Source organism: Opisthocomus hoazin, chromosome 7, assembly GCF_030867145.1.
Source record: "Opisthocomus hoazin isolate bOpiHoa1 chromosome 7, bOpiHoa1.hap1, whole genome shotgun sequence".
Classification (NCBI taxonomy): domain Eukaryota; kingdom Metazoa; phylum Chordata; class Aves; order Opisthocomiformes; family Opisthocomidae; genus Opisthocomus; species Opisthocomus hoazin.
Window position 1 is genome coordinate 32,774,066 of NC_134420.1, and position 15,326 is coordinate 32,789,391.

General features: G+C 44.3%; 1 protein-coding gene across 1 annotated transcript in view; it reads right to left on the reverse strand.

Moving 5' to 3' along the window:
- Positions 1-79: 79 nt before the first annotated feature.
- Positions 80-15,326, reverse strand: part of CDAN1 (codanin 1) — a 39,113-nt gene continuing 23,866 nt past the window's right edge. The window contains exons 18-30 of the mRNA XM_075427417.1: positions 14,861-14,994; positions 14,038-14,141; positions 12,390-12,539; positions 11,875-11,938; positions 11,291-11,369; positions 10,137-10,294; positions 7,594-7,701; positions 7,150-7,213; positions 5,758-5,960; positions 4,921-5,028; positions 4,082-4,184; positions 2,005-2,145; positions 80-167 (exon numbers count right to left, since the gene is read on the reverse strand). Coding sequence (XP_075283532.1) covers positions 2,054-2,145; positions 4,082-4,184; positions 4,921-5,028; positions 5,758-5,960; positions 7,150-7,213; positions 7,594-7,701; positions 10,137-10,294; positions 11,291-11,369; positions 11,875-11,938; positions 12,390-12,539; positions 14,038-14,141; positions 14,861-14,994 — 1,367 coding nt within the window. The 3' untranslated portion in view covers positions 80-167; positions 2,005-2,053. The remainder of the gene's footprint in view (positions 168-2,004; positions 2,146-4,081; positions 4,185-4,920; positions 5,029-5,757; positions 5,961-7,149; positions 7,214-7,593; positions 7,702-10,136; positions 10,295-11,290; positions 11,370-11,874; positions 11,939-12,389; positions 12,540-14,037; positions 14,142-14,860; positions 14,995-15,326) is intronic.

Here is a 15,326-nt window from a genome sequence, read left to right on the forward strand (position 1 = left end):
GCATCTGCTACTTTAACACGCTTCCTTTCAGTAAAAGATGCGTTTTCTCAGCATACGGTGACGTCAGCTGCACGTCCCACCTTGGAGTTCAAGAGCCAAGATCTACTTTCACTATATCTTTGCACAGGTGTAATTTTGGCTCTCAGCTTCTGTGTTACTTCCTGTTACTAAGTTTTAAAAGAAACAATAATAACTATTTTAAATTGATATTTAAGAAAATAGCACTTTTGAGACATACCAGCCCAAGGCGCCCACCCCCCACACCCCCCCCCGTAGGACAACAAAACCTTTCACTTACAAAGTTGCTTTGTTATCTCTTTAGCTGGTCATGGTTACAATCTTAACACCAATATATTGCTGTTCTCTTTTGGTGAGGCTCAGCCTTTTCTTAAAAGCCTGCCAAGCTGAGTCATGGTATGCCCCCCCCCCCCCAAGTGTCATGTATCTTCCATAGCCCAATCAAGGAAAAAGGGGCAATCTGTCACAAAGTTTTCTGCAGCCGAGCGAGCGCAGAGGCGGCTTTGCAGAGTTGCACCCTGTCTTAGAGTCCCCTCTCTCGGTGGAAACCCAGAAAGGAAGCGCGAAGGCGGCAGGGCATCAACGCCCTAGGAAAAGTGAGCAGAGACAGCAGCACGATGCGTTGGCTCTGTCCCCAGTGCTGCTTCTGTGGCTTTCCGGAGGCAGCAGGGGAGGGCTTCATACCATCTACAAAAGATTTGCTCAGTGCTTCACTTATTTTTCTCCCTTTTATTTTGGACACGGCACTAGTGATAAAGCAGTTTTTGTAGGAAAAACATCTAGGGGGACTCCTGTTGATCAACGACGCCAGTGCCTATGAAGGATAGTGTCTTACTGTACAGTGCACCAGATGTTTATTTTTATATATACGTAAGATTTTTTGCTATGTTTACAAATTAAGTTATTTATATATGCTTGTTTTGAAGCATTTTTATATGCTGTCAAAGCTAAGTTTTATTTTTATTGGTATTAATGTAACTTTTTTTTCCCATACAATCTTCAATTGATACTAAAAAGCCTATTTATAGGAATGTTTTATTTTGCAAATATAACATTTTATGGTACCTGTTAATGTACAGCATTGGTTGGTTTGGAAGGAAGAAATAAAAACCCAGCAGATATCGAATTTGTTAATCTACAACAAGCAAAAACCAACTTCCTGCAAGTTACTGCTGAGCAGTAGATGATCAAACCAATTGTATTGTATCACCTACTGCTGCATCCCTGCTCTCAATCAAGATTGCTATTTTCATATCCACAATAAATGGTATTTTCTACACAAGAAAACGTGCCCCGCATTATTTTGCGCCAGCTAGGATACCCATCTATGGCACTGTGCTGGTGGAGAAGTGACACGAAGGCTGGCTTGTGATAACAGCTGCAGGTCTCCTACCTACCTGCCCAGGCGAGAGCATGGAACACGGCTTCGTGGCACAAGAGTCAAGCAGCCGCTCACTGCTTAACTTTGGTTTCTGTGACGCAGCGCCTCATCCAAGCAAAGGGGTTTGGTTTGAAATGAGGCGCTGCCTGAAGCTTCCTCCCGCGTCCAGTTACACAACTCCTCTGACCTGAACATCCAGAAGGAAGGTAACCTCGTGCCATTCTTCCTCATGTTCTTTCAAGTTGCGAGTTTGCAGTAGGAAAGCCTGACAGAAGGAAGGCCACACACTCTGACCTCGCTTGCTGTGAGCTCTGCTCCCTACTGCTCTCCTCCTCGCAGCGCTGCTTGTGTCACGGGGCAGCGTGCAGGGAGCAGGTACAATGCTTGAAGCACTCGCATGGAGGGGTCTGCATCCTCACGAGAGTGGCCCCACTGCTGAGCATCCTGAGGCAGAAACCAGCGTGCGATATGATTGTGCCTGAGGTTTGGTTACAACGTGGAGTGTTTTGCTTTACAGAGTAACCAAGGCCGAGTACCACGGGCTGCCCAGGAACAACAGGAATTGCATTAAGATGGAAAAACATGGAGACAGAGGTGTTTCTTACCTGCTGGCTCCTGCTGAAGAACTGACTGCCTTCCGCTCCTGGGGCTTGGTCACCTTTTAAACACAGATTTCCAAGCATGTTGTGTTAGAGAAGGATAACTCGGGTATGCTGAGTTCATGAAAACAGCTGTGGCCATGGTATCTACAGAAACAGTTTTACAATACCCAAATAGAGTCAGTTCCAGAGCCGAGAGCACCTCTTTTACCATTATGGATTCCAGCTTCTCCCCCCTTCCACCACCCCCACCCACCCTTATATAACAAAATAAAGTTATATTTCAGTACAAGCAAAGCAGCAGCGGCTGGACAGGAGAGATTACTGTACTTTCTCTGCCCCATGCTTTATAGAGCAAGGCACCTTTTTTGTACTTAGCCCCAGTACAAAGAGGTTATATATCGACAGCTTGAACACAAAACAGGCCATTTAATCATGTTTATTATCACAAACAACAACTTCAAATGAGATCTGCAGCAAAATGTCACATAATAGCCTCAGGGAGCAGGTACGGTATGATATGGTGTACTTTGCTAGTGCAGTTTGTATTACCCATCCTTGCTGCATCCACAGCACACCTGCTTTTAGGGACCCCCGCTTCATTCATGTCAGAAAACCCCTCAAAGGCAGCATGGGGGTGGAACACGCCAAATCTTTCAGCACACTGCTTCGGAAAAATCTCAGTACAGTTCAGACACTGATGTGCCTCTACACTTTCTCTCTCTGTATCACACTTCTTTTAACAGAGGCCCCAGTTCCACCTACTTACTTCTGGTTGTGGTTTTTCTTAAATCACTGACTCCAAGACATTACCTTTTCTCACCTTATACAAGGAAGAGGTAAGTTAATTAGCAAGCTAAAAAGCCCTGGGCTTCACTTTGTCCAGATATTGTTCTTACCTAGCACAGTATTTGCTTTCTGGAAAAACCCAAGACAAAAGGAAATATCCTCACTGCTGGGGGAGGGAGGATGACATCCCACGGGACAGCTAATGAGCACCTAATGATCTCCTCCCAGTCACCATCAGTCCCTGCCACAAACCCCAGTTTAAGGAAATACTTGGGGGGGGGGGGGGGGTGAACAGGCAGTCACACCCTCGGAGACGATCAGTCTGCAGGGGCAGAAAGCACCGGGTGTCCTCCACGAGAAGGATTCCACCAGCTCGCAGGAGGATGTCACTGTGCCTTTCCACTACTTTTTTTTTGTCTGTTCTTCCAGGCTGTGGTATTCTTGCTGCAGCACCTCCTGTCTGATAAAACCCAAACTCTTCAAGGCAAGGAGGATTATAAAAAACATAGCACCCAGATGCCATTTATGTTAACGTACTATAAAAGTGTCTTAAAAAATACTGTCATCTGTCTTCAGTAAAAAAAAAGCATAAACAGATATGTTCTTCCTTATTTCTATTACAAACCCCAGGAAATTAGAAGTTCTATTTCCAACAAGAGATGGAAACACACTTAGGCATCTACATCCTTTAAGAATAATGCCATCAATGTTCTGGTGTATATATTTAATATGGTTTAACTTCAAAATGAGCCTTAAAAAATTAAAATCACACCTTTGAAATTGGGCTTACAATGAAAAATAAATATAGGCTCATCTCCATGTCATACAGGTTCACCTCTTCCCTCCCCTGACAGTATAGATGTTGTTAAAAGACAGCATGAGAAATCCCCTTAAGAGAAGAGACAGCCACCAGGAAACCCTCCCTCTGATCACCAAGTAACTTGTCCACATGAATCAATTCCTGGCTTTGGTCACAGCCTGTTGCTGCGCAAATACAAAAAGTGTCTGAGAGTCTAAAAAAGGGCTGCTCGGAGCCACGATCAAGGTGCTTGAAGGACTTTTGACTTGGAGATCCATTTGCTGATGTAAACCCTTCAGCATAGTCACCAGGGCAAAATGTCCATGAACAGAAAGACCTGTGCAGGCTTTGCACAAAATCATCTCTTCTCTGCAGTGTGCTGCCAGCAAAGAGCTCACAACGCATCCAGAAACACTGAAAAGTCCATTTGCATCTTCATTAGTAACTTTTGCCCACAGAGAGTCCACCTCCACTAACTTTGTGCTGTCACGGTACCTAGAGATTGCCTGGTCAGCTCACAAGGGTTAGTCCTGGGCTCTTCTATACGATGTTCTGATAGAAACACTCTGGACAGCATTTCCAGTTTTTTTAAGAAATCCTGTAACAAACAGATAGAAACCAGAGAACCCTTACTAACAAATGTCAACAACGAGGCTTACTTAATTTTTCTAGTAGAGACCTTCACAAGGTTAAACATGTTGTTGATGGTTTTCCAGTGCAGAAACCTAGGCAAGCTACAAAACCGATCGTGAAGATGGAAGCCTGTAGGTCCGGTCTACACGCTCAGGCTCCCCTCTAATGCCCACACCCTTCTCAGAAAAGATCACAGCTTAAATGGTTAAACTTCTCCAAGGGGCAAGTGCCAACCGGCCTTGAAATACCATCCATGTTGCAGCGAGGGACTTGGGCCATTTCCTACATTTTAACTCTGGTTAGAATCCGTCTGACTCCTCACGTGCTGGTGGTGGGAGGCACAGAGGTTTACATGCAAGTCTGGTCAGTTCAGACCCTTCCCATCACATTGCTCTTAGCTAAAGCATGGCAAACACGTTCAAGCTAGAGCTGAGAGCTGGTAACCGAGCCAGTTGGTCTCCAAACCAGTTTACAACTTTCTGGGAAATGTCTCCACAGCATTAGAAATGCTGGGATTCACACAAGTACAGATTTCAGCCAAACACAGTACCAAGCTTGTTGGAACCCAATCCTGCTGCTGCATTAAGCAGGAAGTATAGACAGGGAAGGTTATGGGCTTCATCTACATGAAACAGAACTACAAGGTTTATGTAGCTTTACTTTTTACTTCACTTGTTGCTCACACACATCTAATTACTTACAGAGGGCCAAGGGAGCTCTTCAAGGCTACGCAAGCAACTCTTTATTTCGCTAGTTCTCATTAGTTCACATTCTACAAGACCATGAAGCACAAAAAGGAACAAATCCCACTGCAGAAGAGAAAAAAATATCAACAACTCCAAAAGAAATGGATTTTGTGTTGCATTTCTTTGTCCCTATACAATTCATGATTTTCTTCTTGGATCAAAATAGGAGCGACAGGAGAAAGCACATTATTTATCCGAGTGTAGCAATGAAGGTCACCAAAGAGCAACATCCAAAAGTGAACAAAATTCCTTTAGTTAACACATTGAATCCTACCATAAAGTCTCAACATTTCTAAACCTCAGCTTCCAAACACACCAAGTATTCAATTCCTGTGTGTTCAAGAACAGCCTGAAAAATTATTTTCTGACCTTCCGAAATAAGCTGGTTTTAGCCTGCAAGTAAATATGGTTCATAGCTGGGGTTCTGACAAGATTCATACAACAATGAAAGCTGGTAAGACACATGAATGCAACCAACTGCAAAATCACATGTGTTCAGTCTTCATAATGCCCCAGGCCAAATGGGCCTTTTTGCCATTTGTTCCTAAATAAAACTGCCCTCCCAATAGCCCCCCAGACAGGTGTCAAACACCTCCACACAAGGAGTACGTCGGCCTCTTTTTCTCTGCCCCTGCAGAAACAACGCCAGCTACCAGCAGAGCAAATCCTGCTGGCCTCATTCGCGCGAGTGATCAGTTAACGCTGCGGGCAGGCAGAACTCCTACATGAACGTATCAGACCATTGGACCAGAGTGGGTAACTGGCAGCTCCACTGATCGATACAAGCTTTACCTCTCGCTGCTTAACTTCTGCAAGATAACCGATGTTCTTCTTGCTGAAGATCAGCTGCACAGGAACAGGTGTCCCAAAGTCCTCCTTCCAGACCGAAAGCAGCAGCTTTAGAAGGCCACAGGAGGGATCATTCTTTACACGCAGCCTCTCGGAGCTCTTCTCTGGGGACCTGATCCCAAGACTCAGAGGAACACGATCTGAAACTGGAAGAAAAGGAAGAAAGGTGAACTTCTATAGCTGCATTATTTCCCTTTTATAGTTGTCATCCTGGTCCAACAGCACATTTTGCATAGCTGGTATCTAAACAACCACTGACGTAAAAACACTTAGTGATTGTAAACAGTGAACCTAAGAGGACTGGAGTTTAGAAAAGTGTAAAATTTCAAGCTTTGAAACTATGCACCTAAGTATTACATAGGAAGAGATTTATATTACTCAGATAATAAGAGTACCACTCAGTTGGCATATAGCCCCAAGCCTTGAAAGACAACTAACTAAATAAAGGTCAGCCTAATGTTTAATAAAAGAGGACCTAGGTGTTACTCCAAGGGAGAGGAGAGTAACCCAGTAAAACAACATTTGTATCTACAAACAGATTAAACAGTCGTTCACAGTTTTGACTATAGGCAGAGCTGCATGATTTCATACAGGTGGAAGTGGAGCCGAACAGCGTATGCAGCTAAACATACACAGGCGGAAGAGAGCGGATCTTCCTTGGTACAGACTAAGGGAATGGGGCAGACTTACACTGCTGCCCCTCAGAATGAGCCTCCACAATATTCAGATGTGAACTGCTTTCTGAAAGAATGAATCCTCTTAAGAAGGTTCTTAAGGAACCAGGAAATTAGAAGGCTGCCCAGGGAGAAAACACCTGCATCCACATCACCAGCTCCTACTGAGAAAAACCACTATACTTCACACATTAGAGCAAGAGGAAAAAAAAAATACTGAAAATGCTCACAGAAGTCACAATACACAGAAAACAAGTTAGTTCTCCACTCTCTCCAAAAAGAGCCCTAAAAATGTAATTTAAGGGAACAGGCCCTTACTTTTAGGGGGAAAAAAAACCCCAGCCGCAACTTTTCAGAGGCAGAAATACTGGAAAACTTATCCCATATTTAAATGGATGAATCAATAAATGAAAAACAATGGAGATGTGAATAGAACACCGGATCTGAAGGATGGTTAGTCACAGTATAACACTGTTTTACAGAAGGTGGAAGGAAGTGAGAGCAACCATCCAAACTGACAAAAAAAAAATCTGCAGACTCAGTTACACCACAGAGAATCAAACATCCATGAGCTCCAAGTACTGAAGTCTTTGACCCCAAGGATTTACGAGAACTGTAATAACACATTTCAGTCTTAAATAGCTTATCATGACTGACTTACCCAGCAAAGAAGCCAACTCAACTGTGCACTTTGCCAGCTGCTGCTCTGATGTGGGACACATGAACTGGAAAACACACAAAAAAAAGTTGTATCTCTGTCCCCACACCGCAGACCGGACAAAACAGGGCTTCGCAAGGGATAAAAATATCAGAGGAGAGCAGGCAATTTACAGCAAGAAGCACAGAGCTGTAATCAGGAGACCATTAAGACTGAAAGACAAGAAAAGATGATATATGAAAAGAGGACCCACAGAGGCTGATTTTAAGTAACAAGCAGATCTGCACACTACAAAAACCTCAGTGCAGCTTTGTCACTCGGAGTTCAGACAGAAGCCATTCAACTGAACTCAAGCGTGAGGCAAGGCAAGCTAACAACTTTACAGGTATGAAGACAGCTTAGAGTGCTCCAAGGCTTTTTTGTTGCTTTTTTTTTTTTTACTTCTACCTTTCTGCATCGAAGTGTCTGACTCAATCTTCCTAGCAGGCTCTCCAGCCAGACGCAGTCAATCACTTCACCCTCATCCCGTGGGCCCACAGCAACACAGAGCACATCCTTGATGAAAAAGACAGCAGTAATTCACCTATTAGTATCCTGCACTTCCACAGCAGATCTTTGGACCTCTGATAGAGCAGTTCATAAATAAGTCCTCAGGTCCTCATTAAAAAAAGAAAAAAAAATTAAGGCAGTGTCCTCCTCATTTTGTAAGACAGATTAAAGCTGAATTTTTCACAAACTTACCTAGGTTTGATTTTCTATGTAGTTTTCACTAACATTATGAAGTCAAAGTCAATAGGGCAACCAGTTCATCCTCCTTAAAAGTAATTGGCTCTGAAAGCTCTAGATAAATCTGATAGTCCAGTGAGCAAGTTCAGGGTAGAAGTGCTACAGAAATCCAGAGTTCTCTCACACTGTCAAGGTAGCTTCAGTGTCAATAAAAGGAGAGTATGAAGAACACTAACAGGGTTATAGCATGAAAACTGGTTTAGCAAATTTTACATGCGTGTAACCGATGGCCTTGCTGGACTTGTCAAATGCAAAACGAAAGACAAACGGACTGAGGCGTCTCTCGACTGAGGTGTCAAGAGCCAAAGAGCTAACAAAGGAAGTAATTAACTGGTGTTTATCTTACCAGACAAAAGTAAGGGGGGATAGCCCATCCCTGTAACCCCAGTGATCTGTGGGGCACCGCGGAGGTGGTGCAGCCAGAGATTGCTTTGGATAAAGCACAGATGGCCCGCGGATGCACATACCAAGATGCCCGCTCCGTAGGCTGTCACACTGCTGAGTCCCGCTTCTGACGACACGAAATTCCATGCCAAAAGCCAATCAATACACAATAATTGACTTAGTCCCACCTCGCAAAAAGATTTCCAAACATATAAAAATTGGCACTTGAAAACTCTCTTTGGGGAGGAGGAGCCAAGCAAGAACTTCACCTGACAGACGGGTTGACGGGCCTGAACCTCTCTTCCCCCTCCAAGAAGGGACGCCTCTTTGGTAAGAGTCGCGCCTCTGACTTTGTCAGACGTATCCCCGGGAACACATTGTTAACTAAAGCGCTAAACTATTACTTTGAGCTCAACTTTTGTAGACAGTGAATTTATCAACGGCAATTCCGACTCTGTGATAACTGTCGCTTGAATAAATTACCTACTGCTTCAACTTTGCGAAACTGTTTCAGTGAAAGTCCTTGGAAGGGCTCTGGCAGGCAAGCTGAACCTGAGAAGTGGCTACACACTTAACCCTTTAGACATAAACGATTGACCAAGTCTGGGACTAGGAGTTGATCCAGCCACACCTAGACTCTCCTCTGAGAGAGAGTTTAGAAAGCAAGGGGATCTTCTCTGAACCTCGTGACTCAATGGGAGGGCTCTCCTTTTGCCGCTTATCAGACTCCCCTTACCCCCCCCTTTAACGCGACAACACAGTAGCACTTTCCATCACCAGCAATTTACTACCCAGTATCAGAAACCCAGGATGGAAATCAAAAGAACAAAAATATATTTTAGAAGCTGCATCTCAAGATGCCATACAAAAATATCTTCAAAAAGCAACAGTTTGCTCACATACCTTACCCTCCTCTCTTTATCTTATCTCAAGCAAAAAAATGTTAAAGGATGAGCACTCACAAAACTGCTGGGAATGTGATGACAGTGATAGCCAGTATTGTTACTCAAACAGACAAGAAGTAGCAAAAAATAGTCAGAATACATAACAGTAAAAGTGAGCCTTTTAGATTTCTTATTTTCCTCATGCATTACTCACACAGGTTATATAATTGCAAGATTTTTTACAAGAACAGTGGCGTTTTAAAAGCCTGGGAGAAAAGACCAAAATATAGTTTGAACCAGCTTGAATAGAAGCCTGCTTGGATCTCAGGCTGAAATGAAGTCCGTACCATCACCTTCTTTTTAAGATATTCTCATTCTCCCTAATTATAGCTGAATGAAGGTGCAGTTGCAGACTGGCAAAAATCTGTCAGATGAATCTGCATGAATCTGTTGAAAGTTAGTTCCATGTAGAATTCCTGGTGTATAAGATGGGACAGACTACCAAGAACCGGAAGAACCAACAGCAAATACTCTGAACAGAGACCAGGAGGCTCTCCATAAAAAGAGTAGCTCTACAAAAAAGCAGCTACTTTGACACAATGACTCTTCAGCACACAGTCGTACACAACGCTCGCCACACTATGGTTTCTATGCTACCCGTATCACAAAGGCCACTGCCACACTACCAGAAATCCTGTATTTGAGATAGTAGTCCTGGCCAGGGAACGCTGATCTACAGACAGACAGCGAGCAGGGGGATGAAACAAACATGAGACCTTTCCATCATGCTTCCTAAACAGTCCTCACAGCCACTTCCTTAGAACCAGAACAGCCCCTCAAAAAGAAAAACAAAACCAAAAAACATCTCCAACCCCGCCCACCAAGGTCAAAAATAAAGAGGGAGTTAGGGCAAGCCAGGAAGTGCACGCTACGTACCTTTATCTCATTGATGATTTGGGAGGGAAACGGAGCACAGTGCTGACAGCCTGGAGGGCAGTCCCTTCTCAACTCCAAAGCCTCCTCACCGGGCAAGGGAAGTCCTGGGACTTTCAGCATTCTGTTGAAGGTTGCCTTCACTTCTCTTTTGATGAGTGCTACAAAGAACAGGGAACAAATCCTGTGCCCTTCAGCTTTTCTCTCTAGTGAGGCAGGCAACTGTTTCCTCACACTACCCTTGTTAGGCTCCCACTCCGAGGGCCACAGCGAATGAGGGAAGGACAGTTTACACTTTCAAACCCTTCTCACTCTGAGAATGGGCAGAGGCACAGGTGCAGAGAGCATTATTAACCCACAGCTCTAAAAGGCAGCCACTCACTATCACCAGGTACCCCTGGCAACTGATCTCATTTTCCATCAAAACATTTCAGTGGGTGTAAGGAACACAGTAGCTAAGCCAGGAAGCAATGCCGAAGTAGAAAGCTGCATCAGCGTGATTATACCAATTCAACCACTGATGCCCATGAAAGCCATATGTCTTCTACCAAAATAAGTTTTGACCAGCATCCAAAACACTAAACTCCTGCTGCTACACATGGTGCTGGATGTTCCTCCCCAGATTCTTGGCAGAACCTCCTAAAACAATGGGTTTTCAGAGATTCTGAAGAGTTGCCAGGGCACTACTACAGAGTAAAAGGACTACAGTTGCTTTCAGCTTGCTGAAAACGCACCCAGTCCAAGAGGTTTTTGTTTTACAGAAGAAGATTTCAGAAGCACTCTGCACATGTGGACCATGAGATGGCTTGAGAGCGGCTGTCTGTATGATACATTTGAAGTGCTAAGACAACTACAGCCTAGATGACATTTTCAGAAGAAGCTTTCCACAGCATGCACTCTCACCAGCCTACGAGCCTCCATAACTAAAAATCACTTACATGGGCCAAGTCTGAAAAATCCCTGAAGAAGGTTCTTGAAGCTAGAAATCATTCCTCTTATTCCTAAACAAGGAGGGACAGAGCAACTGCATGCTTCCCACTAAAAGAAAAATGAGTAGGACCAAGTACTTTCTAACACTGGAGTAAATTCTACCCCTTGATCTCAGAAAAAGTACAATATCCAGGTTAGAAGTCCCAGTGCAGGGTAAGGAGACTCACCTGCAATGTTGGCAGAAAGCCAGCCACAGGCTTTCTCAGTAGCCAGCTCCACTGCAATGTCTTCTGCACTACTTAAAACCTTTACAGGGAGGATAACAAGTGATAGGAGATTTACTGCCAGCCACAGCACTACAGTCAGTGAAAAGTCAGAAGGGAGTCTAGAGGGAATAAGCTTAATTTTGGCATGCAACATTTAAACAGAGCACCATCACCTCTGTGGGAACTGCTACTCTGAGCAACAGGACTGACCCATTTTGATTTCCAAACCCTCATCAACCCCACATAAACCCCATTAACTCTTGAGGAAGTTGATGCTAAAACAAAAGCATTATCCTTTCAAGATGAATGTAATTTAAACACCATTCTAGTCTCAACAGTCAGCTACTGGCTAGAGTATCACTTTAGCCAGAATATCCAAGGCAGCCTGACAGAGGTGACTCTCCTTAGCTAATGGTCCTCACAGGACGGCATCAATAGATTCCATTGTCCTCGGCTATTAAGAGATAAGTGAAGCAGCAACGGAAAAAATGGAAATGGTCCAAACAAAGTCAAGGACTTTAGTAAGTTTCAGTGAAAATACATACTGCCGCAGATGTCTCTTCTGGCAATAACACCCTTACTGCCTCAGGACCTTTCTTTTTGCAAAATCTGCAAGAAGGGAAAGAAAACACGCCACAGGACTAGTCAAAGTTCTTGGACAACACTCAGCAGTTCATCAGCGTAGGAACTTTCACACGCTCTTTTACAGTCAAAACCAGTTGGAAGACTGCAGTGAAATAAGTCAGACCAAACGAACCAGACAACAAAAAAGCAACTACAAGCCACCAAGCTGCAATAGCTGCAATAGTCTGTTTTCCAGAGAGGGGAAATGCAATAGTGGCAGTGGATGTCCGTCCGGAGCTGGATGCAGCGGGACACAGCGCCTTTATTCCATCCTACATTAGCTGGCTAGAGGGGCAGCAGTCACCCTAAGAAGAGCAGAGGTCTGGGTTCATAATTACTAGAACCTGAGTGTGACAGGCCAAGCCGAATCAGGCTTATAGATTCTGCAATAAGAAGAGATGTGAAGACATAAGTTTAAGTAACTTTTCCTCCTTACTCTCCGCCTTTGACGAGTGCCTGGGCCCCTTCCTCATACAGATGAGCGCACACCTCTTCAAGCAACTTGTCATGATTAGCATCCTCCTCCTTCACCTTATCCTGCAACATGACTTCAGCCCTTTGAACCAACTCTGCTACCAGTGTTGCTCTGTAAAAAAACACAAGAAGAATCAGACAGACTGAAATCAACACAACTAACAGTGCACACTAACTGTAACCAGCTGTTTCCCCCAGTTTAGGAGCATACCCATCTCTCTCAGGCACAAATGCAATAAACCACTCTGCTAAAAAGAGAATTAATCACACTGCATTTAGTACTGCACCATCTCCTTGTTCTTTTTGTAAGGAAGAAAGCAGCAATGAAGTTATCAAAACAGTACTAAGACTCAGGAGGCAAAAGCCTTTACATTTTAATAGAAACATACACGGTTACAGGTATCTTTTCTGGCAGTAATACCCTTATACTCTCAATGGACAGGGGTCAGAAGCTCAAAGATGCAACAGCAGCCCACTACAACCAGCATTCCTTGTGGGCTGGCAGTTTAATGTCTTCAACTCTCAGCAAGCTGATGAGTGACATGCTGGAGGGCAGGGCTGCCATTTAGAAGGACGGTGACAAGGTAAAGAAATGAGCTGACAACAGGGTGGTGACCATGTACCTGTACAGGCTGAGGTCTACTGGCTAGGGAGCAACTCTGCAGGAAAGGATCTGGGGTTCCCAGCAGACAAGCTAAACAAGTTAGCAGTGTCCAAAAAAGGCCAACCTTATACTGGGCTGACATTAGCAACAGCGCAGCCAGCAAGTCAAGGGAAGTTACTGCCTCCCTCGCCACTGTAAGGCTGTGTCTGGAGTACACTGCCCAGGCTTTGGGACCCAGTACAAGAAAGCCATGGACAATCTGAGTGATTGCAGGACAAGAAAAAAAAATAAAAAATCCCTAAGATAGCTGGGATTCTGGAGCACATGACGTACAAGGAGACTGTGGGAGCCATCTTCAATTAGCCTGATGAAGAGAAGGTGAAGGGAGAAGGAAGGGTTATAGAGAAGACAGAACAACACTTCCAGGAAGTGTACAGCTAAAGGTTGACAGGCAACATGCACATGCTGGAACAACGGAAGTTCTGAGAGGATATAAGGAAACATTTTTCACAAAGCCTGGGAAAATAAAGCATTGGAATGTGGTATTAAGAGGCTGCTGAACCCCCATCCTTAGACACTTTGACAGCTCAACTGGAAAAGCTGCCAAGCCACCTGACCTAACTTGAAAGCTGGCCCTGCTTAGAGCAGGAGTTTGGATCAGATGACCTCCAGAGGTACCTTCTGACCTGAGATTTTCCTATCATTAGCAAGAACGTTCTGAAAGGGATATAAAGTCTCAAAATTATGTATTATGTTCACATTCCAGGTGTCCCAGTCATATAACCCTTCTCTTTACATCCCTTCACAAACTCCCCTCTATGACGGCAAGCAGATGTTGCTGGACCCCACTGTCATAGCCTAATACAGCCTTGGTGTTCTGCTATAGAACATAATCCGAGGGAAGCTTTCTTCTTCCTCCCCCCACCCCCAATTTTCATGGATCAAATCTTTGCCTCAGTAGTGTAAAGTTACTTCTTAAGATGCAGAACACACCACCAGCACTTACTTGATGTGCTTAACACAGTTGGATCCCACCCTCTCTGCCACAAATTCAACTGTTCTCCGGAGGGAGGGAGGCTGGTTGTGGAAGAAGGCCTGTTCCAACTCTACCTGTTCAAGAGAAAAGGGCTACAGTTGATTAGAGCACTCCACCCAGATCCTCCTCGCCTCAACACAGGAATGCACAGAAGTATCATCTGGAATTGTGCTAAAACACATGCAATTTGCCTACACTAGAATTTTCTGCTACTGTAGCATTCAATACCCCTGTAAAATATTTGCTCCCTATTTCCTTCTAACCATTTAACCCAAAGCTCATTATCAGAGTTTATGAAGCTGCAAAAGCAAATGCCCAGTAAAGGGAAGAATTGAAGAGTTCTGACAGCACCTATGAGTAGTGAGTCACCATACAGGCTTTCTTTTTGGAAAGAAAGGATCCTCCCTTTTAGTTACAGGCTGGTAATCATGTAGGCTCCTACACAGTTCATTCTTTAGGTGCAAAGCGTGGCTGCAATCTAACCAAAACAGAGTATGAGAAACGTACCAAGATTGTATGCTAAAGAACAGGCAGGAAGAGAAACAGGCTAGTTGTTCCAGTTGCAAGAATGTTTACTGAATTTACCTGGATTTCAACACCCACCTGGTATCCCAGGCACATGACCATAACAGAGGAATGAGGAGTAAGGATATCCAACTGTTAAACACAATGTTCCCTGCTGCCCAGGCCCACTCCTTTCTTTCTCTGCCATTAGGATACCACTGTGTACCCTTCCCTCACAGAAGCAATTTCTCCTGCCCTGCTTCCCCTTGTGGCTCCCTAGTTTCACTACCTGCAGTTTCCGCTGTGTGACAGAAGCCTTGGGTACCAAGGACTCTGCAGCTGTGGGAGTGATCTTCCTTACAAAGCCACCATTTTTTGCTCCACTACCAGCCACGAAAGAGGCAAGCAGTTTCCGCAGCTCACCTATAACGAAAAATATGCAAAAGCAGTCATTATCCCCATAATCAAGGGAAACAAATCAAAACTCAAGAGAGAGACTTTCACATTGTCAGTCCTGTTTCCAGAGCAGATTGTCTCAGCTTCTGTGAAAGCTGAAGTTTCAGAAAAAGCTGAGCAGCATTCCACCCGTTTAACTGGCACACAGGACTTGTTCAGAAGGATCAGTGAGCAGTCATTTCTATGCAACCCTTTTTAGCATGGCAAGGGGGAACTGTACAGTCTACAAGGACAACAGGGCAGAGTTACACAAAATTCCAACAGGGTCAGGACAAAACACCACGGGAAAAGCTTGAAGA